This window comes from Petaurus breviceps, unplaced genomic scaffold (genome assembly GCF_028583685.1).
Source record: "Petaurus breviceps papuanus isolate PSGF00001 unplaced genomic scaffold, PetGlider_PUasm1.0 98, whole genome shotgun sequence".
NCBI classification, from domain to species: domain Eukaryota; kingdom Metazoa; phylum Chordata; class Mammalia; order Diprotodontia; family Petauridae; genus Petaurus; species Petaurus breviceps.
In genome coordinates this window covers 425152-447095 of record NW_027187460.1, presented here as the reverse complement: position 1 = coordinate 447095, position 21944 = coordinate 425152, and the positions used below count along the sequence as shown (strand labels likewise).

Genomic DNA, 21944 nt, shown 5'->3' with positions numbered 1-21944 from the left:
GAAAGAAAGAAAGAAAGAAAGAAAGAAAGAAAGAAAGAAAGAAAGAAGGAAAGAAAGAAAGAGAAAAGAAAGGAAAAGAAAGGAAAAAGAAAAAGAAAAAAGGAGTAGCTTTTTTTCGCTCCATTATCTTCCTCTGAATATGAACCCTGATCTTCCCTGTTTCCATAGTAGCTATCTATGGTTGGGTTCTTTCTCCTTTGATTGCTCGTTTTTATTTTGTTCTTTTTTGTTTGTTTGTTTTTAGCAACTATTAGTATAACCGAGTTCTAGTCTGAAGATATGAGGAATGATGCCTCAAGTCTCAGGTCCTTCTTACTGTTATTTTCTGAGGTCTGTCTCAGGATCCAACCTTAGGCTCTCCTCTCCACTTCTAAGCCATGACTCGGGCCCCCTGCCACACTGCCTTGCAAATACTCTTGCTCCCTGCAGCCCCTCTGGTGGCTGCAAACTACAGCTGTCCTCTCTAACTTGGAATTGAAACTATGGGACTCAGCTCTCCTGCAGATGCCCACAGCTGGAAGGATCCCCATCCATCTGCTATTGCACTCACCAGGCATATCCTAGCTCCTTCTCCCCGCAGCTGCACCCTGTGGAGGTGTCTGGTCAGCACAGGTGTGCTTAGCCTCCCTTGATAGTGGAAGGTCATTCAGGCTTCTCCTACTCAGCCTTCTGACTCCCACACTGTCCCTGATGTGAAAGCTCCTGAGACTGAGGCTGCCTCCCAAACCAGATACCTCCAGGGCTTGTTGTTTGTAGATTCCACAGAGTTTGGCTGAACTTCTGCCCCTGGAACTCAGATCTTTCCTGCTGACTTCTTAGATTGTCTTAGTACAGGGGTGGGGAACCTGTGGCTCCAGGTCACAGGGTCCCCACCTCTGTTTAGGAGGACAACTGCTTTGTCCTGACTTTTGTTTATTCCCACTGTTCTACATTGCCTCTGAGGTGATATTCTGTCTTTTTTTTGTGGAGGAAATTTTGAGAATCAAATATTCTCTAACCGACTCTGCCATCTTCCCAGGATCCTCTCAGGGTACTCCTTTTCTGCTAACATTCCATATTCCAAAATCACTTCCTGCTCTAATATTTCTAGGTTCTAGAGGTTTTTTCCTACTCTGTGAAGGCATAGAGAGAGATGTTCAATCTGGAGACAGGATCTCCACCTCTCCTACTTTCTGCCTGTGTAATTTTAGACAAGTACATGGCCTCAGTTTCCTCAGATGTTAAATAAGAGACATGTCATGGTGGGTAGAAAGACAGCCCTAGAACCAGGAAGGCTTGGGTTCAACATCCATCTCCAATGTACTGGCTGTATGACCACAGACAGCTAGCCTTACTTCTTAGTGCCCTGGGCACCTCTCTAAGACAATAAATTTCAGAGGTACCCATCTGCATTGATAAAGGGAGTCCTTCACCAGGAGCTCTCTAAATTAATGAAATAACAGAATCAGATTAAAAAGAAGTGGGGGAGGGGGACCTAAATGATGTCCAAGGTTATATCCAGCTCTAAATTTATTGCCCTATGCTCCCAGGTTCCATTCTGTGCCCACCTAATTTCCCTCCTTTCCAACTTTGACACTCTATGAAATCTAGATCCTCCTAGAGATCAAATTACCAAAGAGGAATCCAAATGAAGTCTGAGCCCCAGTGATCATAGGTACTTCCATAGGCCAACTTTCAAGGAGTCTTGGGTCTTCCTATCCACAGTGGTTACTCCCTCCCAGGATCCACCATCTTAAGACTCTAGAACTTGGGGTTGACTAGCAAGACACAATTTAATCAGGATAAATGTATTAAAGAAGAGAGATATGAAGAGATAGCATTTTCTTTTTTAAATTTATTTTTTAACATTCATTTCTTCTTAAATTTTGAGTTCCAAATTATCTCCCTCCTCATTACTCCCCTACCCACTGAGAAGGCAAGCAAAATTATATTAAATAATCAAACATGTGAAATCATGCAAACCATATTTCCATATCAGCCATATCATGACAAGAACAACAAAAAAATATAAATAAATAAATATATAAATAAATAAAGTCAGAAAGTTATACTTCAATTTGTGCACAGAGTTCATAAGTTCTCTCCCTGGAGGTAGATAGCATTTTTTTTTTCATCAGGAATCATGTGGGGTTGTCTTAGATCACTGTATTAATCATAGTTGATCATCATTACCACATTGCTGCTATTATACCCAATGATTTCCCAGCTCTTCTCATTTTACTTTTCATCAGTTCACATAGGTCTTGCCATATTGTTGCTTGTTTTTTCTGAAGCCGCCAGCCTCGTCATTTCTTACAACACAATAATACTCCATCACAATCATACGCCATAACGTGTTCAGCCACTCACCACTTGATGGACATTTTCCAATTCCCAGTTCCTTGGGAATGGAGCTGATATGAGTATTTTTGTACATAGACGCTCTTTTCCTTTTCTTTTGCTCTCTTTTGAGTACAAACCTAGCAATGGTATTATTAGGTCAAAGGGTACACACAGTTCAATAGACCTTGGGGCAGAGTTCCGGTTGCTCTCCAGAATGGTTGAACTAGTACATAATTCCACCAACAGTTTATTAATGGGCCTATATTCCTCATCCCCTCCAGTATGTGTCATTTCTAATAGGTTGAGGTGGTACCTCAGAGTTGTTTTAATTTGCATTTCTCCAGTCAATGGTGATTTAGAGCATTTTTTCATATGATTATAAATAACTTTGGTTTCCTTTTTTCAAAACTGTTCATATCCTTTGACCATTTATCAACTGGGAAAATGGATCTTATTTTTATAAATTTAACTCAAGTTCATGATATATTTGAGAAATGAGGCCTTTATCAGAGAAACTTGCTGCAAAAAAATATATATATATGTATATATACATTCTTCATTATCTATCATACCTTTTAACAAAATGTAGTTTCTAGAATTATGTCTTTTAATTAGGCCTAATCTTCCTTTTGCTTTGTCTGAGATCAATAATTTGCTTCCCCTGCCTCTTTTCCTTCAGTTGAGGTATAATAGATTCTTCTCTAGTACTTAATTTTAAAATGAGGTAGCATTTTCTGAGGAAAAGATCTGGAGATTGTCAGGAACTATAAGGTGGGCATGAGCCAGATAAGTGGTGTGGCAGTCAAAGAAAGTTGTGACACAGGCTGCATTCTCAGAGGCTGGTTTCTAGGAAACAAGAGGTAAAAGTATGAGAGGCCTTGTGGGGGGCCTCTGGGGAGGTGAAGAGCCTTCAAAGATCTTTCTGATGATGAGAGTGTATAACCTTGAAGTTGTTTCTGTTTCTTTTGTATCCATTCTCTCCTACTTTTAGGGGAAGGAGAGTAGAGATGGCTATCACACTGTGAGCTTTGGAAGAAAGGTCAGGAGAGCAGGCCAACGGGAGGTAGAGTGGAATCCATGCTGGGTTTTGCAGCCAGCCAGTAGAGCAGGGAGATCTGAGGAATACCCTGCTCAGCAGTAGCTTGAACCCAGCCAGCAGCTTGAACTTGGTGGGACCAGGGTTATAGAGAAACTGTGTTGAATGTGAGGTTAGTCTCCCCAAGGATCAAGGTGGTACGAAGATAAGCATGTTCCCAAGTATTGGAGGAAAATGCATTCTCCTGTTCTCGCTCCATCTTTGAGGTAAATACCCTTTGTAAAAAATAAAATTCAAATCCCTCCTAGCTGTTCTCACTGAGCCTTTTCTGGGTTGCGGATCTGCTGTGACTCAGTGTCTCCTTAACCTGCACTAAAGGGTAAAAAGTGTGGGTTGTGCTTTTTCCAAGGCTGAGATCAGCCTGCTGGTTGTTGTCCTTTGCTTTCCAAAGAGACCAGCCTGCTACAGACCAATCCATGACAGGGCCACAGATGCCCCAGCCCACAGGAAGGAGATGAGAAGGATCCTGCTGCTGCTGATGGTCAGTGCACCATTACAGAGATCTGTCCGACAGCAGGAGGCTGGAGAAGAGCCATATAATTCACTAGCAGGTGGACAGGTGTAAGCACAAGATTTGATGACCCAAGTCTTCTCACCTGGAGGGGCTAAAAACAAAGAAGAATGAGGTTCTAGGCACATGTGAAGACGGAACCCTTGACTCCATCCCTCCAGAGAAGACATGCCATCCCTACTACACCTGTAAGGGGAACACAATGCAATGAACTTGGGGCCACAAGACATGTTTAGTGAGACGTCATTCTGGAGCTGAGGCTTAAGGCTTAATCTGGTTTGAAGCATCAGAAGAAGAGGGGAAGAAAGATGGAGGGACTAGAACCCCATCAAAGTATTCATGGAAGATATTCAGATGTCTGAAGAGGTGAAGGAGTCATTTTATAGAGACTCCAGAAGTATCCATCTGGGTCCATTTCACCTGATGTCAGGCATATAATCTATGAAGGCCTCATCTGTAAAATGAAGGATTTGGATTTGCTCACAGGGTCATAGATTTGGAACCTAGAACCTATACCTTTGAGATCAGTGAGTCCAATTCCCTCATTTTACAGATGGAAAAACTGAGGTCCAAGTCAAGTGATTTGTCCAGGGTCTTAGAGACAGTTAATGCCTGGTAAGGGGCCAAGGTAAAAATTGGGGTACTAAGAGACACACTCGCACAAGGAATCGGAGAAAGAACCTGGATATCTGACTGGAGAATCCAGTTCTCCTGCTTCCCAATATCTGTCCTGTCATTGCATGAGGTGGTGGGAAGAGCCCTGGATTTAGAACTGATCCAGACAACTGGATTCAACTCTCAGCTCTTCTATTGAATTCCCATGTGATCACAAGTGTGTCTCTTCATCTCTGGACACTAGCTTCCCGTAGCATGAAGAGACTGGACTATGTGATCACTAACGTGCCTCCTAGCCCTTAATCTAGGGTGCTGGAATCCTTCTAGACATGCTCTCTGTTAACCTGATCAAGGTATCTGTGGCTTTAAGGGATTTTCAGGGGCTCTCCAGGACTTCACTCTAAGAGATGATCTTTGAATACTATAATTTCAGTTCCCACAATAAAGACTGGGGGAAGGGGTAGAGAAGGAAATAGTCTGGACCTCCTATGGCACCAACCCTGGCATCATGTGGACACAGACCACCTTCCCTAAGAATTAAGCCAATGTTGCATAATAGGACCAAATGTTTGTCTTCAAGTCTTGGGATGATATATTAAAACTGGAAGAAATCTTAGAAGTCACCAAGTCCAACCTTCTTATTTTGTACATGAGGAAACAGATTGGGAGAGGTTGTGACTTGCCCAGGGTCATATAATTAGTAAGTAATTCAAATTCAGTGTGGCCACTTGGCTGCCTCTAATTCCAACAACTGTGCTTATTACCATGTGATTTGGGACAAGTATCTCCAGGCTTGAGTTTTCCTCTCTGAGTCTGACTCTTCATCTGTAAAATGGGTATAATTATCCTGCTTATGAGTAAAGTGCTTTGTAAACCTTAAAAAATCTCTGGAAGTATAAGCTTTTATTATTATTTCATCATCAGCCTTTGTGAATAAGTATAAATCAAACCCGTTCTCCCCCTTGGGATTGGTCCCCAGATGGATACTCACTATTCCATGTGTTCAGGCAATAGTTTGTTTGGTTGTTACAGTCTGTGGGATTCAGGCAGTCACCAATCCCCACACACTCATGACACTTCAAGGCCAGGACTATGGAGACTACAATGAGAGAGAGACATATGAGTCAGTTAGAGACTGTCCTTGGTGCAGCATGGGGACCCAGTGGAGAAAAAGCAGGTGGCACCATAATAGCCCGAAAGATAGGCTTAGAGTCTAGATTCCAATCTGGTCTCTCCTACTTAGTAGGTAGCTGATTGCACCTCTCTAAGCTGCTCTACAAAAAGGGGGATCCCAATACCTGTAACATCTCCCAAGGTTGTTGGGAGGCTCCAATGACATGTCAAGATCTTTAAAGTACTATATGAAGCTGGGTTCATATCTTGTAGGTGCCCCTACCCCACTGTGAGGAGCAGACATGCCACCAGCCAGAGCCAGCATCTCATCCTATCCTGGCTCTCATCCTCTGGTGTCTAGAACCTTTTACTACAAAGATATAAAAAGATAAGGAGAATCGGGGCAGCTAGGTGGCATAGTGGGCAGAGCACCAGCCCTGAATTCAGGAAGACCCGAGTTCAAATCCAGCCTCAGATCCTTACTAATTGTGTGATCCTGGGCAAGTCACTTAACCTTGATTGCTTTGCAAAAAAAGAAAAAAGATAAGGAGAATCATCAGATGAGAATCCTACACTATCCAACTGCAAGGAAGTTTAGAGCAACATCCAGGGACAGAAAGTATCTGTAATACTTCTTTCCTCCAGTGTCAGCACTCTTCCCTCAATCTTCTGGACAGGGGATTACACAACCTCTTCTGCAGTATCACTAAGAATAGCATCACAGGGGCAGGGAGGTGGTGCAGTGAATAGAGCACCAGCCCTGGACTCAGGAGGACCTGAATTCAAATCCGGCCTCAGATACTTAACACTTAACAGCTATGTGACCTTATGCAAGTCACTTAACCCCAACTGCCCAGCCTTCCCCCCTCCAAAAAGACAAAACAAAACAAAACAGAAAGAATAGTATCACAGTTCTACAAGACTAGGACCTCAGAGACCATCAACTCCAACTGCCTTGATTTATAGATGAGAAAAAGCCTAGAGAGGTTCAGTGACATACTGAAGGGCACACAAATTGTGTCAGAGGAAAGATTTGAGCCCAGATCCTCTAGCCCCACAGGCAGGACTCTTTCTCTGTACCCTGGTCTCAGTCAGTCAGTCAACAAACATTTATTAAATATTTACAAGAGTCAGACATTGGGCTAAGCCCTGGGGGTACAAAGAAAAGCCCAACTGGCCCCTGCCCTCGAGGACTTCAGATTTTAATATGAGCTCTAAAAAGTGTTGCAACCTATATCATCAGTGATGGAGGGCTTATTACATGAGGGAATAGAGAATGCGTGCTCCTTAAAAGCAGGAACGAAAGTTGGTGGACAGCATCTATCTTTGCTGGAGGAAACAGTGGCTCCTATCCTTTCCAACTCTTGACATTTCATGATTCTGGGACGCTGAAGTAAAAGGGTAAATGGGAGAAGCAGCTCCCTTGGAATCAGAACATCTGGATTCGAGTCATGAATCTTACACTGACTCACTGTGGGACCAGGCAAGTCAGCTCATGTCTCTGATCTCCAGACACCTCGTGAGGTTAATAATACACCGCCTCCTTCCTGGGGAAGCAGTGCCGGCCAGTAGCTGACTGAGGGCTGGACCTGGAGACCGAAAGATGGTGAGGTTCAAATCCCCGCTCTGGTACTTACAAGCTGTGAGACTAGGGGGCAAATCATTTAACCCCTGAGAATCTCAGGAAGCTCTCTAAGACACCACATCAATTATAGATGTGGTGCAAACCAGCAAGCTGGTAGCAAGAGTTCCCACACCAGTGAAATCAAAGGGCTTTTGAGGTAATGACCACAAGTGAAGCAGCCGGGAGATAATGTATGTAAATCAATCTGTAAAACCCCTAAGTGACAGCTGATGTTATTATTGAGAATCTAAGATTTTAATATTTACTATGTACAAGGCACTATGCTCGAAGCTAGAGATACAAGGAGGAAAGTTAAAAAAAAAACCCTGCCCTCAAAGGGCTTACAATCTAATAGGGGATGTTGTTTTGTTGTTGTTCAGTTGTTTCTGACTCTCCGTGACCCCATTTGGAGTTTTTTTGGCAAAGATACTGGAGTAGTTTGCCATTTCCTTCTCCAACTCATTTTACAGATGAGGAAACTAATGGAAACAGGGTTAAGTGACTTGTCCAGGGTCATACAGCTAGTATGTGTTGGAGGCCAGATTTGAACTCAGGAAGAGGCCCAGAGCTCTAACCATTCACTGCATCACCTTCTAATCAAGGATAAGAATGAATAATTCTCAGATTCCAGAATTCCTTCAGCTGAAGATTCTGGAATTCTTTTTTCTTGTTTTGTTTTGTCTTTTTGGAGGGGGGAAGGCTGGGAAATTGGGGTTAAGTGACTTGCCCAAGGTCACACAACTAGTAAGTGCTAAGTGTCTGAAGCTGATTTGAACTCAGGTCCTCCTGACTCCAGGGCCAGTGCTCTATTCACTGTGCCACCTAGTTGCCCCAAAATCATCAGTGATCTCTTAATTACCAAATGAGATCATAGAATTGGAGATCAGAGGTCCGCTGATCCAAGCCTCTTAATTTACAGATGAGGAAACTGAGGCATGAAGTGATTTACCCAAGGTTACACAGGTAGTAGGAATCAGAGATGGAATTTGAACCCAGGTCCTCAAATTCCCTAGCCAGTGCTCTCTTCACAGTACTATACTGCCTTCTGACCAGCTTCTTTATGTGGGACTCTGCAGAAGGAATTCCTGCTCAGTGACAGTTTAGTCTAGGTATTCTCAGAGGTCTTTGATAATTCTGAAAGTCTATGTTACCTTGTAAGGCACAAGAAAAGGACAAGGCAATAGATCTAGGGGAATGGGATAAAAAAGCCTCATGGGATTCAGGAAGGAATAAGGTAGCTGGTGGGCATGAGAGGAGGTGGTAGGGGGATCAGTGGTTAGAGTGGAGAGTCTAATATTTATAAAATGCTTAGCACAGTGCCTGGCACATAACAGGTGCTTATATAATTGCTAGCTATTGTTCTTATATGGCAGGATTTCTCCTTTACTCATCACCCTCTAGACAAGTGTCAGTTGATCAGTTTCTTGAATGTGACCTCCAGAACTGGACACTGTACTGCAGCTTGAACCAAGAGACCTTAGTGCTAATCCTAGCCTTCCTTCCCACTAGTGAAATGGCACCGCTGCTTTGTGATGAGAACTCACTGCCCCAGAATATGAGCCATTCCCCCCCACTTCCCGCACCTCTTACCTTGGTCCAGCAGCAGCAGTGGAAGCAAGAGCTGGCACAATTCAGCTTTCATCTTGGTCACTGTCTAGCCTGGGTCAGTGAGTGGAAGCTGTCCAGGCCTAGGATGGCTTTATACTGCAGGATCTGGGTTGGGCATACTTTCCTCTTCCATCACCATCAGATGCAATAACTCCACAAGTGAGACTGACTCACAAGGCAAACTAGCATGGGTCCTTTCCTTCTCTTACTAACTGGGTGTGGTGAGCCCAGAGGTCAGAGAGCGATCCTGTATGGCATACTTATCCACCATCAGAATTGTTAAATACCTTTTACTCCATTAAACAGTTTCTTATAAGACTACATCCACTGTAATCAAAGTGGTGCCATTGGCAGACATTATCCTATAAAGACTTTAACTAGAACAAACTACTATTAAAAAAAAAAACTAGCATTTACTTGCTGTTTTTTCCAATTGTTTGCACATTATAATGCCAAATGTATATTACCAGTAATAAATCACACAGTTTTCCTTCAAATACAACGGTTAAGAAACATAAAAAGTAAAAGTAGAGTTGCTCACTAGCATTGATATGGATTTGCTTTATTCAGATCTATTCCTGTTCTTCTTATCCATGAACGCTTACAGGTTCAGTTCATTAGAAGCAAACTGCTGGACAAGCTTCATTTTCCCCCATGAAGAATTCTTGTCTCACAAAGCATTTCTCCTCCTTCAGCTTCCCTTAATGGTGACAAATGCTCTCACTCTCTATCTCATCCTAGCTCATGGTCTTGGTCATAATCTCAGTGTCTTTCTTGTTCTCTGCTTCTCTCTCTATAATAATCATCATGACAATCTCTACTACAGGATTTGCGACGTCCATTCTTTTCTCTGGATCTACTGTGGTCCCCCTCTGTCTTGATCATCAATATCTTTTTTTATTCAGATCTATAAGATTTGGATTCAATTCCATATCCTGCAAAGAGCTAATAAGTCCTTTGCAATGATCGTCAGCAAATACTTCGTGTTTAATTAAAGAAATAAGAGTTACCAGTATCTCAAAAGTACTCCCATAATCACCAGCACTGGCATCAGACACAACTCTTGAAGTGGCATTGCTTGAAATCACCTTGTTTCTATTAATGATTTCTTCAAACTCTGCTTCCATTGATGGCGTTCTCTTCCAGGGGGCCTATAATCACTCTTATCATATGGGAGAGGTTGGTCACACAGGTCTGTGCAGGTGGTGGACCCCAGTTATCTGACATTGGCATATCACTATTGTTGAGTGGGGGGTTGGAAAGCTGGGTTCACTTGTAAAGCTAGTTGGGGGTCACCTAGAGGTGGTCCAGGAAGATGTGGAGGAGGAAGAAATATGAGGGGTGGCCCAAGAGAACTAGGTAGACAAATGGAAAAGGGTCTAGGGGTAGAGGTAGTCTCTGCTGTGGAGGTGGAGGACCAAGAGGGGTCTGACACTAGAAGAATCAATAGAGGCTGTCCAAAAGGCTATTCTAGAAAAAGAACTGGTGGTGGAGAGTGATCATTTCAATTAGGAGGCACAGCTAATGAAGGAGGAAAAACCTGACCAGGTGGTGGAGGGCCTGGTGATCCAGGAGGCTGTGGAAGACCTAAGGGTGGACATGATAAAAGTTTTTCCAACTAGGAAAAGTTGGGGTAGCCCTCTTGGTCCAGCTGGTTCAGAAAATCTGTCTCCACCTGCAACAGCCCCCCAAAAATGACCTTGTCCTCAACCACCTTGTGGAAATGCTGCACATGAACTGCCTCCTGGAGGTCCAGGTTTACCCTTTCCAGACATTTGTCCTGACTGTGTGGTTTTTCTGAACTTCATTTCAATTTGATTCAAGAACTGCTTATTAAAAGCAGTCACAACAGGATTCTGACCATGTAGCTCTCTCTTAATCAACACATCCATTAACTTGTTTTGAGGATACTTCAGATCCAGTACCAACAAGGGCAAGCCTCTTTGACCATTAGCCCGGTTTTCAAAAAAAAACTTAATGTCCAAAATATAATTCACTCCCAAAGAATGTACTGTTTCTGTTTAATCTTCATCAGTTGTCCACCATGGAAGATTTCCAATGTGCAATGCAATTCTCTTTCTGGCATATGTATTGGCAATATTTGGTACCGCTCCCTTACCTATATCACCACCAACAGAAGGTGGGAAAGCATTCATGTAATTGGTGTCCTCCATTATTTGCAGATGGAGAGATGACATCATCATACAAATTGTTCTGATCATGACCACCATATTCAGCCTTCTACTTGAACTCCTCACAAACGTCTGAGTAAATGTCTATGTGATCTACACTGTCTGCCATTTTCCTTTGATTGTGACTGCCACCATTACCACAACCACCTCTAGCAACTCAGTCTGATGCAGCAGCCTAGAAAATATCAGGACTCAAAACATCCTAGCTCTGTGTATCAGCAATGCCTATGGAAATTACAGATATGCTGATATAATTATCCATTACAAAATACATCATGCTTGCCATATGGGGGAATAAGCTAGAAAATTTATTAAGATACCAAAAGACTGAGTCCCAAAACCAGAAAGTGAAAGCCATCAGAGTAGTTATGACATTGGCACAGGTAGATAAAGTAGAAAGCACCCACATTCTCAAGCCTTTAAAACAGAACAGGCTACCTCAGGCAAAGGTCCTCCTCTCCCCACTCACAGCAACCACCCAGCCTCCCAGAAGTGCGTTCCCAGCAGCTCCGGCCCCTGGCAGTCCTCAGCAGGAGTCCTTAGCAGAAATTCTGGCTGACTCAAAAAGGGCTTCGCGCACTGCTTCTGCTGCTGCCGCCGCCGTCGCCACCACCGCCAGCCACCACAGGAACTCTAGTTTGGCTTCCTCCTTCTCTTGCTCCACCCCTTCCTGCTACGTCAGCAAGTACAATGGGGCATGGAAGATCTTTAAATCCCATAACCCTTACATTCGGCCCCAAGATCTTTCATGTCCCTTACTTGGCAAAAATACAGTAGGAATAACTGGTGTCAACAAAATTTCACAACAATATAACAAGAATAGCACACAATAAACACAGAAAACCATATTTTAGGGTGGGGCTTGAGCACAAGCTCCCCATCATTCCCCCCACCCCAAACAAATGGGGCCCCAAAATCTTGTGGTAAGGGGTGAATGTCTCTTCTTCTATGGTTACTTGCTGCTGAAATCGGATGTAGAGCTGTCCCTGTCCTAAGGGTCCCATTTGAGAGTTCAGTTCTTAATATGCTTGATGCCAGGTCCAAGGGTGACACATCACAGTTGCAGACAGGGGGTGACATCCAGCTTAAGCTATCAGGCATCTACAGATGGAGGGTACCAAGCCTGTGGAAACAAATCTAGCAAACAAGGTGAACAAACAAAAAATCAAGAAGAAGCAAAGAGACAATAACCAGACTATTGTAGCCTCACTCACGGTAGAATAAATGAGTTAAGGGTACAATTTTGTAATCATCTTCTCCAGAATAAACAATAGTTACAGTGTTATCCCTCCCATGTGCTATAATCTCTGCAGCCTTTGGAACATCATCTGGCTTCTGTTTTACCCATACTTTAGCTCCTGATTTTATTCTATCAGTAGAACCAAATCCTTCAGTTCCTGTGACAGTTATTTTGAAAGGAGGGTCAGGTTTTACAAGTGGTATTGTTTTACATGGAATGATAATCACTTGAACTATCCTATCATTTTTGTGAATCTGTATGGGCCCTTCACCTAAATTCTGGAATGTTACAACAATTTCTCCTTGATAATTAGAATCTATTACTCCAGCCAATACATGTATTCCTTGAGCTGCTAATCCTGATTTGGGTAAAATCTGTCCAAAGTGATTTTTAGGGATTCTTATGCATATCCCAGTGGAGATTTTTCTTATTTCTTTTCTGTCCAACCAAAAGTCCTCTAAACAATGTAAATCATATCCCACCGAACCAGGTGGTCCTGGCTACGGTGCTGGGACATCTGGCCTCAAGGTCCAATACTCAATAATTGGGATCTTGTGTGTTTGTTGTTTTCTAATTTGCAGATTGGGGGTCATCATTCTGGCTAGAGGTGTACTTCCTCCCAATGGTCTATTATTCAAATTACGCAAAGCCATGAACAAATTATCCTTCCAATGTTGATATGAATTATTGGAACTTAACTTCCTCAATTGTCCTTTCAGTAATCCATTCATTCTTTCAATCAACCCAGATGCTTCTGGATAATATGGAATATGATATATCCATTCTATATTGTTTAGTATACAATACTTCTTCATTTCATTGCCTTTGAAATGTGACCCGTTGTCACTTTGAATCTGCATTGGGGTTCCATAATATAGACTTATGAGATCTAGAGTTTTACAAGTGTTTTTCTGGGTTGCATTCTTATAAGGACAAGCTACTAGTACACCTGAATAGGTGTCAACACAAGTACATATAAATCTGCATTCTTTATCCAGTGGTAGTGGACCAATATAATCTATTTGCCAGATTTGGGCTGGGACTTTTCCTCTTGCTATCTCTCCAGTTACCACCCGAGGAACAGTTCACTTCTTTTCCAATTGACATATATGACATTCTTCTGCTATCTGTTTTAACAGTGAATGAGAGATACTAATACCTCGATCTTGTGCCCACTGGTGTGTGGCCTGGACCCCCAAATGGCCTGCTGTCTGGTGGACCCATTTTGCTAATACCGGATCATCAGTTGTTGTCAAAGTAGGAACAATACGTTCAGTAGCAATCTTTGCCAGTCGATCAGCATGAGCATTGTACTCACGTTCTGGTGTGGTGGGGGCCACGTGAGCATCTACATGAAAAACTGACAAGTCAGTGACCAAAGACATGTTCCAGATATCTTCCCATAATTCTTTGCCCCAGACTTGTTTACCATGAATTTCCCAATTTTCATTTTTCCACATGGGCATCCATGTAGCTAACCCATTAGCTACCGCCCATGAATCAGTGAATATATGACACTGTCCTCCTTGTTCTATTTTGATGGCTTGATATACTGCCATAAGTTCAGCATATTGGCTACTTGCACCTATCCCAGTACTTTCCAAAGTCCTTCTAGTACATGGGTTATAGGCCACTGCTTTCCAATGTCTTTTTTGCCCCAAATATTTTGCTGTCCCATCAGTAAACCATGCATGTCTCTTTTGTTCCTCAGTTAATACATCATATCCCTCATTCCATTTTACAGTGGACTGTACCAACTGTTGCTTTGGCTCAGGGGGTGTGTAATTCCTCTCAATTTCTATGTTTGCTATAGATTCATGCAGAGCAGAGACTCCGCTTTTGCCTGTTTTCGCTCTATTTTGAATATACCACTTCCATTTGATTATACTAGCCTCTTGGGCATGTCCAATTCTGTGAGAAGCTGGGGTACTCATTACCCAGGTCATAATTGGGATTCCAGGTCTTAATATCACTTCATGGCCCACAGTCAGTTGTTCAGTCTCCACCAAAGCCCAATATGCAGCTAACAACTGCTTTTCAAAAGGTGTATACTGGACTCCAGATGAAGGGAGTTTCCTACACCAAAATCCCAAAGGTACATTTCGGCTTTGTTGTTTTTGCCATAAGCTCCAGTTTGCATAATCATCTTGTACAGTCACTTGCAATTCCACTGGACCATTTTGCATGGGCCACAAATCTAGGGCCAATTGTATGGCAGCCTTGGCTTCTTCAAAAGCTTTACTCTGCTCAAGTCCCCAATCGAATTCATATTTCTTCCGTGTGACTCTATATAAAGGTTTTAAAATCTGTCCCAAATGTGGAATGTGGTGCCTCCAGTATCCAAACAATCTTATGAACTTTTGGGCCTCCTTCTTATTGGTAGGGGTAGGAAAATCCTGAATCTTTTGTCAGGCTTGAGGAAGAATCTCCCTTAGCCCCTTGTTCCATTGTATACCCCAAAATTTCACATTTTGAGCTGGTCCTTGAACCTTTGCAGGGTTAATTCCCCACCCTTTACTTTTCATATGCTCAATTAGAAGGGCCAAACTCCTTTCCACTACTTTCGCATCTTTTCCCTGTATCATGATATCATCAATGTAGTGGGTAAGCTGTACACCAGGTAGCTGTAATTCATCCAACTGTTCAGCCACAATCCTGTGACAAATAGTGGGGCTATGTATGTACCCTTGTGGCAAGCGGGTAAAAGTATATTGTCTACCCTGCCAAGTGAAAGCGAAGTGGTCCCATTGTTTAGGGTCTATTGGGATGGTGAAGAAGGCATTTGCCAAGTCAATAACTGCATACCAAGTCCCATCATATTTCTGGATCCTTTCTATTAAGGTGATGGTATCTGGAACAGCAGCATACAAAGAAGGAGTCACCTTATTCAACTGTCTATAATCCACAGTCATTCTCCATGTCCCATCTGATTTTCTTACCGGCCAGACAGGATTATTCCATCTTGTGGTTGTAGGGACTAACACTCCTGCTTCAACATATTCCTTTATAGTAGTGGTAATTTCATCTTGCCCACCTGGCACACGATACTGTTTTAAAGTAATTACTTCAGAAGGTTCAGGTAAAGTGATTGGGTCCATTTTTAGTTTTCCCACTAAAACTGTATTAATTCCTATCTTCCTCACAGCAAATTGGTATCTTCCTTCAGGTAAATTCAGAGTCATGCCTCTCAATACATCTATTCCAATGATGTATTCAGGAATGGGTACAACAACCACAGTATAATCTTTCTTAGGTAACTGCCCAATTTTCATTGTTATTTTAACTTGTCTGGCTGATATTTCAGCACCTCCTAGACCTGTGATGGTAATAGGAGTTCCATGTTTAAACTTATCAGGGTTTCCATAGATAAGTGTGGCCTCAGCCCCAGTATCAAGCAGTGCCCTAGTCACAGTAGTTGATCCATTCTTCCAATATATTGTTAAACCAATATGGGGTCTGCAATCTCTTCTGCATATTTCTTTTATCTGAGCTGGGGCTTGGCCTATCTCCTATTCCCCCTGAAGGTGGGGCAAACTTGGATACAAAGATTCAGATTCAGAAATACCTGCGGGGGTGGTTCCTGCTTCCCTGTTCATTCTAATGCTAAGTACCTTTTCTTGGTACAGCTTATGCAGCTCTTCAGTTGGAATACCATCTATTCTTCTAAAGTCCACCCCTGTTCTTAATAGAGCAGTAAACAGTTCCCTTCTTGTTGGTCTATTTTGTCTCTGAATCCTCTGGCTGTTTACTCTTCTCTCTCTAGGCAATTTGTCTTTTTCCCATTCCCCTAAATCGCTTAATTGTGAAATCTTATCCAGCACCTCTGAAAAAGGGTGCCCTATTTCTCCAATTAACAGAGTCAGAATTAGGTGTTTATATGCAGGAGGAGCCGTCTTCACTATGATATTTCTATGAGGAACTCCTAGGGGGGTATCATAATATGCATTTGCATCTCCAATCAGGATAGCAGTTTTCATTACCTCCTCCTTTAGCTTTCTCATACAGTCTCTAAGTGAGTACCAGGGTCTGTCTCCCCTAGGCCACATAGATTCAGTAGGATATTGCTTTTTGCAACCTTCTGCAGCTAAAGCTAGAAGATTAGTTTTGTTATTTCCTCCTTGCATATGGTGATCCCTAAAAGCCTGGTATACAAAAGGATTCTGACTGATACTTATGAATTTTAAACAGTCCTCATTGTCCAGTGTTATTCCTCCAGCGCCTTCATCAGTGATTCTTACTATCCAAGACACTAAAAACTCCCCCATTCTTTGGGTGAATCTACTCAATATATCAGTGATCTCCTGTTGAGTGAAATCCTCAATTATCTCCCTGGACTCTGTTTTGCCCCTGTGGTTCTCCTGTCTTCTTCTTCGTATGGGGAGAGCTTCTACATTAGAAGACTCCTCATCTAACCTTGCTCCATTCTCCTCACACACATTCTCCTGGAAGCTGTCAGGGCAACTCTGCCCAGCCTGTACAAAAGCTGCATGCACATTCGTTCTGCTAGTTTTTTGCTTCCTTTTAGCTACATGGACAGTAGCTTGTTCCTGGACCACATGAGTTCTTCCAGTTTGCTCTTCTGAGTGCTGTGACACAGAAGAATCCTCAGGCAAACCAGCTGACTCCCTAGCCATCTGAGCTCTTTCCTTCAGAAGCTTATCCCTACTTTTACACATAAGGCAATAACTTGTTAGCAGCACCCAGCCTCTCCTGCACACTCCTGCCAGTTCTCTGCCTGGTTCTATGGGTATTGCTTTCAAACATCTTTCCAAATCTCCAGGTTCTCCCTCTTTTAGCCTTGGGTCCCAGTTTTCACAGGGCCCTGTGCTTTTAGCTCATTTTCTGGCTAGAGAGGAATAAGGCAAATCCTCCCATCCTGGAATAGCCATTTCTTCCTCTAAAGCCCCACTGCTTCCAAATAGAGGCCTGACATTTTGTGATCCCATCCTGGTCGCCAAATGTATCAGCAATGCCATATTCACAATGCCTATGGAAATTACAGATATGCTGATATAATTATCCATTACAAAATACATCATGCTTGCCATATGAGGGAATAAGCTAGAAAATTTATTAAGATACCAAAAGACTGAGTCCCAAAACCAGAAAGTGAAAGCCATCAGAGTAGTTATGACATTGGCACAGGTAGATAAAGTAGAAAGCACCCACATTCTCAAGCCTTTAAAACAGAACAGGCTACCTCAGGCAAAGGCCCTCCTCTCTCCACTCACAGCAACCACCCAGCATACTGGAAGCGCGCTCCCAGCAGCTCCAGCCCCTGGCAGTCCTCAGCAGGAGTCCTTAGCAGAAATTCTGGCTGACTCAAAAAGGGCTTCACGCGCTGCCTCTGCTGCTGCCGCCGCCGTCACCACCACCGCCAGCCACCACAGGAACTCTAGTTTGGCTTCCGCCTTCTCTTGCTCCGCCCCTTCCTGCTACGTCAGCAAGTACAATGGGGCATGGAAGATCTTTAAATCCCATAACCCTTACACTCTGAGATCCTAGAATTCTAGGAAAGAGTCTTAGAACACAGATGTCAGAGCTCAGGGATTCTGGGAAAGTCTTAGAATACAGATGTCAGAGCTCAGTCATCAACCTCACTCTCTCCAGAGTCATGAAGTCCAGTGGCAAGCCAAAGGTCAAAATGGCTGGCAATGTCTCAAGATGTAATGGGTGACCTTGGTCTTTCTAAATTGAGGTCTTTACACAGGTTGGCCCCCAAGTCCTAAATATCCATCTTCTTCACCTCCATCTCTTAGAATACCTAGCTTCCTTCAAAGCACAGCTCAACAACTCCATCCTCCACAACACCTTTTCTTGATTCTCCATCTTGTCTCCAGTTATTACGGCTCTCTCCCTCTTAAATTTACTTTGCATAACTTTGGATATACTGTGTATTTTATCTGTAAACATTTACATACTTGCAAGTAGAAAGTATCCCAGCAGAAATGTTAACAATTATAATTATTACCATTACCCAGTATGTTGTTATACAACAAACGTAATTGCTGCTTTAAATGAATAAATTTAGGTCTTTTTTGCCCCTTTTCTTACCCAGCCTTAATCACTGAATGGGCATTGCCTCAGTCCATCTGACACCTGGGAAAGACCTTAGCTTAAAAGGGCCATGGTCTCTCACTGCATTCTAGGGCCATCTCCAGTCTGGATGAGAAATTAAGGCTGGTGACTTTGCACGGTCCTCCCCACTTTAATTTAATTCACTTGTAGGCCATAGCCTTCTTCAAGAATGAAGGACAAATGACAACAGGTAAGAATTGAGACAAAAGTTGGCCCAATTTGCCATCCCAAACATAATAATCTGGGAGGTGAAGACCCTCAGAGTTTTTGGCCAGAACAGAAAACAATTGCTATTTACATTCATTCTAAGCCTTCAGAACCTAAACCATGAGCCACCAAGGATTGTACTGGGTCTCTTATTGACCATCCAATGAAAGCCAGAATTATTTGAGTTTAAAGATGTTGGTTAAGTAGGTTCATTTAAAACACAATGGGGTTTTGTTTTTGTTTTTTTTTTTAATCAAATGCTTTATTAACTTCTAGTTTACATCATTCATTTCTGCCAGATTTTGAGTTACAAATTTTCTCCCCATTTTTCCCCTATCCACCACCCCCAAAATAGCAGTCCCACAGGATATCCCCTCCTCCAATCTGCTCTCTCCCATATCTTCTCCCATACCCCTTCTGACACACAATGGGTTTTTTAAATCCTATTTTAAAGAGCTATGTTTCAAGAAATCAAAAATGAAAACTGTGCAAGAAAGGAAGAAGAGGAGGAGGAGACAGAGCAGGAGGAGGAGATAGTAGCAATCCCCAACTTCTGCTTGGATTGGCAGGTTGAGTCCCCAAAGGGCAGTGACTACTACTTTCAGATAATGTGGTAAAGAAACTTAATAGTTTACTCCTACCCACAACTATAGCTTCCATGGGAGGCATGAGCTTTAACTTAGAGCACCAGAATTGCAGTGAGGTCCACATTTAAGAAATGTTTTAACTCATAGTAGCTGCTCTGGAAGCGCTCTCTGTGCAGAGGTTTCATGAAGAACCCTTGCTGTTGTTGTTCATCCCTCATTCTCAAAAAAGACCAATGACGTCATGAGGGCAATATCTTGATTAGAGCCTGAATTGGATATAAGTGTGGCAGAACTGGTCAAAGTCACCAGCCTCACTCTCACCTACAGTGTCCTTTTCTAATTATATCAAGATAGAGATGTGCGTATCATTTCAAAATTTCAGAAATGAGTTCTCTTCCTGGAGAAAAAGGTGTTTATGAATTTGGTCAATTTATCATGATTTGAAAGGAAAAAAAAATTGTCTGGATTTTTTTTTTCCTCTTTGTAACTCCCATTGTGGGAAACTCATTCCTGAATACAAATTAGAACACATGATCTTAAAAGATTAAGGTCTCAGGGTGGCCAGGTAGCACGGCGAGTAAGAGCATCGGCCCCAGAGTCAGGATAACCTGGGATCGAATCCGGGCTCAGACACTTAGCACCCACCCAGAAACACATGGCCATGTAACCTTGAGCAAGTTAGTTAACCCCAATTGCTTAAAAAAAAAAAGATCAAGGTCTCTTGTTGTTCAGTAGTTATTGTACTAATGAAATAATGAGTGTGATAAATACCAGCATGGTATAATATGCTACGTTTTGCCTGGCACCGAGTAGGCACTTAATGAATGTTTATTGATTAATTGGAATAGGTAGGCTATTGGACTTGGAGTCAGGAAGACCTGAGTTTAAATCCTACCTCAGACACTTACTTGCTATGCAAGCCTGGACAAATCACTTAGCATTTCTCTATTTCTTCATTTGTAAAATGAGGGTTTTGAAGCAAATGGTCTCTAAGGTCCCTTCCATCCATAAAATCTATGATCTATGACTTCTCTTAGGAAACCATGTAAACTTAAAATGAAATCAATCATTAGTAGGTTGTATGTTTTTAACATTTATCTGAGTGGCAAAAAAAAAAAACCTTCATTCGAATTTATCCCCCTTTTAACCAAAAGTCACAAATGTTAAACTAGTCAGAGATTAAGGGTGCAATTAATGGTCATGGAATAGAATAAAACCATCTGGTACATTTAGAGACTGAATATGTTAACTTTAGCCTCGTTTGCACCATGGTCTAGTCCTCAGTTAACCAGCCTCAGACTCAGAATAAACAAAACAAAAGTAACTTTGGCTAATGGAGATGCAAAAAGAGTTCTATTAAAACTCTAACAATTTTAAAATATGAAGGTAACTTTGAGGGTGTACTTAGGAAGTATTGCGGTCAGATCTTGGTCGCTAAATATATTTCTTTTGTGTGTAGTAAGTCTTGGTGATTGTTTCCATCTTTCTAAATAGTATTAGGGAACAGGAGTTTTTCTAAACATATAACATGTTTAGAATTCTTCTTTTTCTTCTTCTTCTAAATAATAACATATATTAAATAGAAGACAAGATAACTGCAAAAATGTTCATGAAGAGCAAGAGAAGTAGCTAATTTTTCTCCCAGGGAACATTCTGTTCACTCATCTAAATCCTTTGGTAATGTCAGATTGCCATGTTCAGTTTGCAGAATTATTTCAAAACTGAGAGTGGTTTTAGAGATTATTTTGTATGTATCACTCACCCTCCCCACCCCTTCCTGAGAAGTTTTATAGATCAGGGAACCTGAGGTCCATAGAGGGTAATTTACCCAAGGCCACATGGCTTTTCGGTTACATAGCTATCCGTCCAGGGCAAGTCACGTCTCAGAATTTGTTTTCCAACTTGTAAAAAGAGGAAATAATATTTGTACAATTTACGTCACAGTGTAATTGTGAAGACAATAGCTGTATGAACATTAAAAAGGAGGGGCTATAGAAATGAAAACTCAGTCCTCGTGGATTGCTTTGTCTGAGTTCATGACAATTACTATTTCTCACTCATCCATTTGGTAGAGAATGTCTTTTGACACACCTTGCTGTTAACTTCTCAGGTTTTCATGTCTCTTCTCCCCAACTAAACTGCTAGTTTCTCCAACTTGAAAGCATGAACTTACACTTTCTTTCTGGTCCCCATAAGTATCTTACATGAAGCTGGCATGCATTAAGCATTTGATACTTAGAACATAGTGGAATAAATGATGTATTGGTTTAGGAAAGGCATCCCTTATACTCTTGGGATTGTTTGAAGGCTTATTTTCTTTAGTTCAGCTAGAGCCGCATATTATAGAAAGCCTATCGTGATGCTCTAACCAGTTTCTAAGAATCAACTGGACATTATGTAAAATGAATTGTTTGCAAGCTTCCCCTTCCACTCCCACCCCACCCCCAACTCACCAGGATCTTAGGAACAGTAAAAGAACTACTTCTGTAATTTCATTAAGCTAGAAAACTCCTAGACTCACTATTGATGCAGGTTGGCACCTTCACTCATCTTGGTGTCTTCCAAAGAGCAAGTGTGTATCAGAGACAGAACAGGAACTCAGGTCTTCAAGGCCATCTCTTCATCTAACACTTGGTAAACTTTACAACCCAGTGTAAATTTTTTTTACTACTATTGTTCTCTAAGACCTTTCCTGACTCTAAAATTTTATGATCCCTCATAGAAGGGTTTTTCACACCAGTCTGAAGAAGC

The 21944-nt window shown here is 42.1% G+C and overlaps 1 protein-coding gene and 1 pseudogene across 1 annotated transcript; both read right to left on the bottom strand.

The window, feature by feature from the left end:
- Positions 1-3773: 3773 nt before the first annotated feature.
- On the bottom strand, positions 3774-8923 carry LOC138156005 (secreted Ly-6/uPAR domain-containing protein 2-like). Its single transcript, XM_069081291.1, has 3 exons — positions 8872-8923; positions 5536-5643; positions 3774-4023 (listed from the first exon to the last, which is right to left on the bottom strand). Exons 1-3 carry the CDS (start codon positions 8921-8923, stop codon positions 3821-3823), a joined length of 363 nt encoding a protein of 120 aa, XP_068937392.1. The 3' UTR covers positions 3774-3820.
- A 728-nt stretch (positions 8924-9651) lies between these two features.
- On the bottom strand, positions 9652-11240 carry LOC138155878 (cleavage and polyadenylation specificity factor subunit 6 pseudogene; annotated as a pseudogene).
- Between the last annotated feature and the right edge of the window lie 10704 nt (positions 11241-21944).

Bases quoted from the DNA above. Each gene is read 5' to 3' on its own strand.
- LOC138156005 (XM_069081291.1), bottom strand. From the start codon at position 8,923: ATGAAAGCTGAATTGTGCCAGCTCTTGCTTCCACTGCTGCTGCTGGAC. The intron at 5,644-8,871 runs GTAAGAGGTGCG...CTCTCATTGTAG, and splicing joins ACTGCTGCTGCTGGACCAAG to TCTCCATAGTCCTGGCCTTG. The intron at 4,024-5,535 runs GTGAGTATCCAT...CTTTGTTTTTAG, and splicing joins TTGCCTGAACACATGGAATA to CCCCTCCAGGTGAGAAGACT.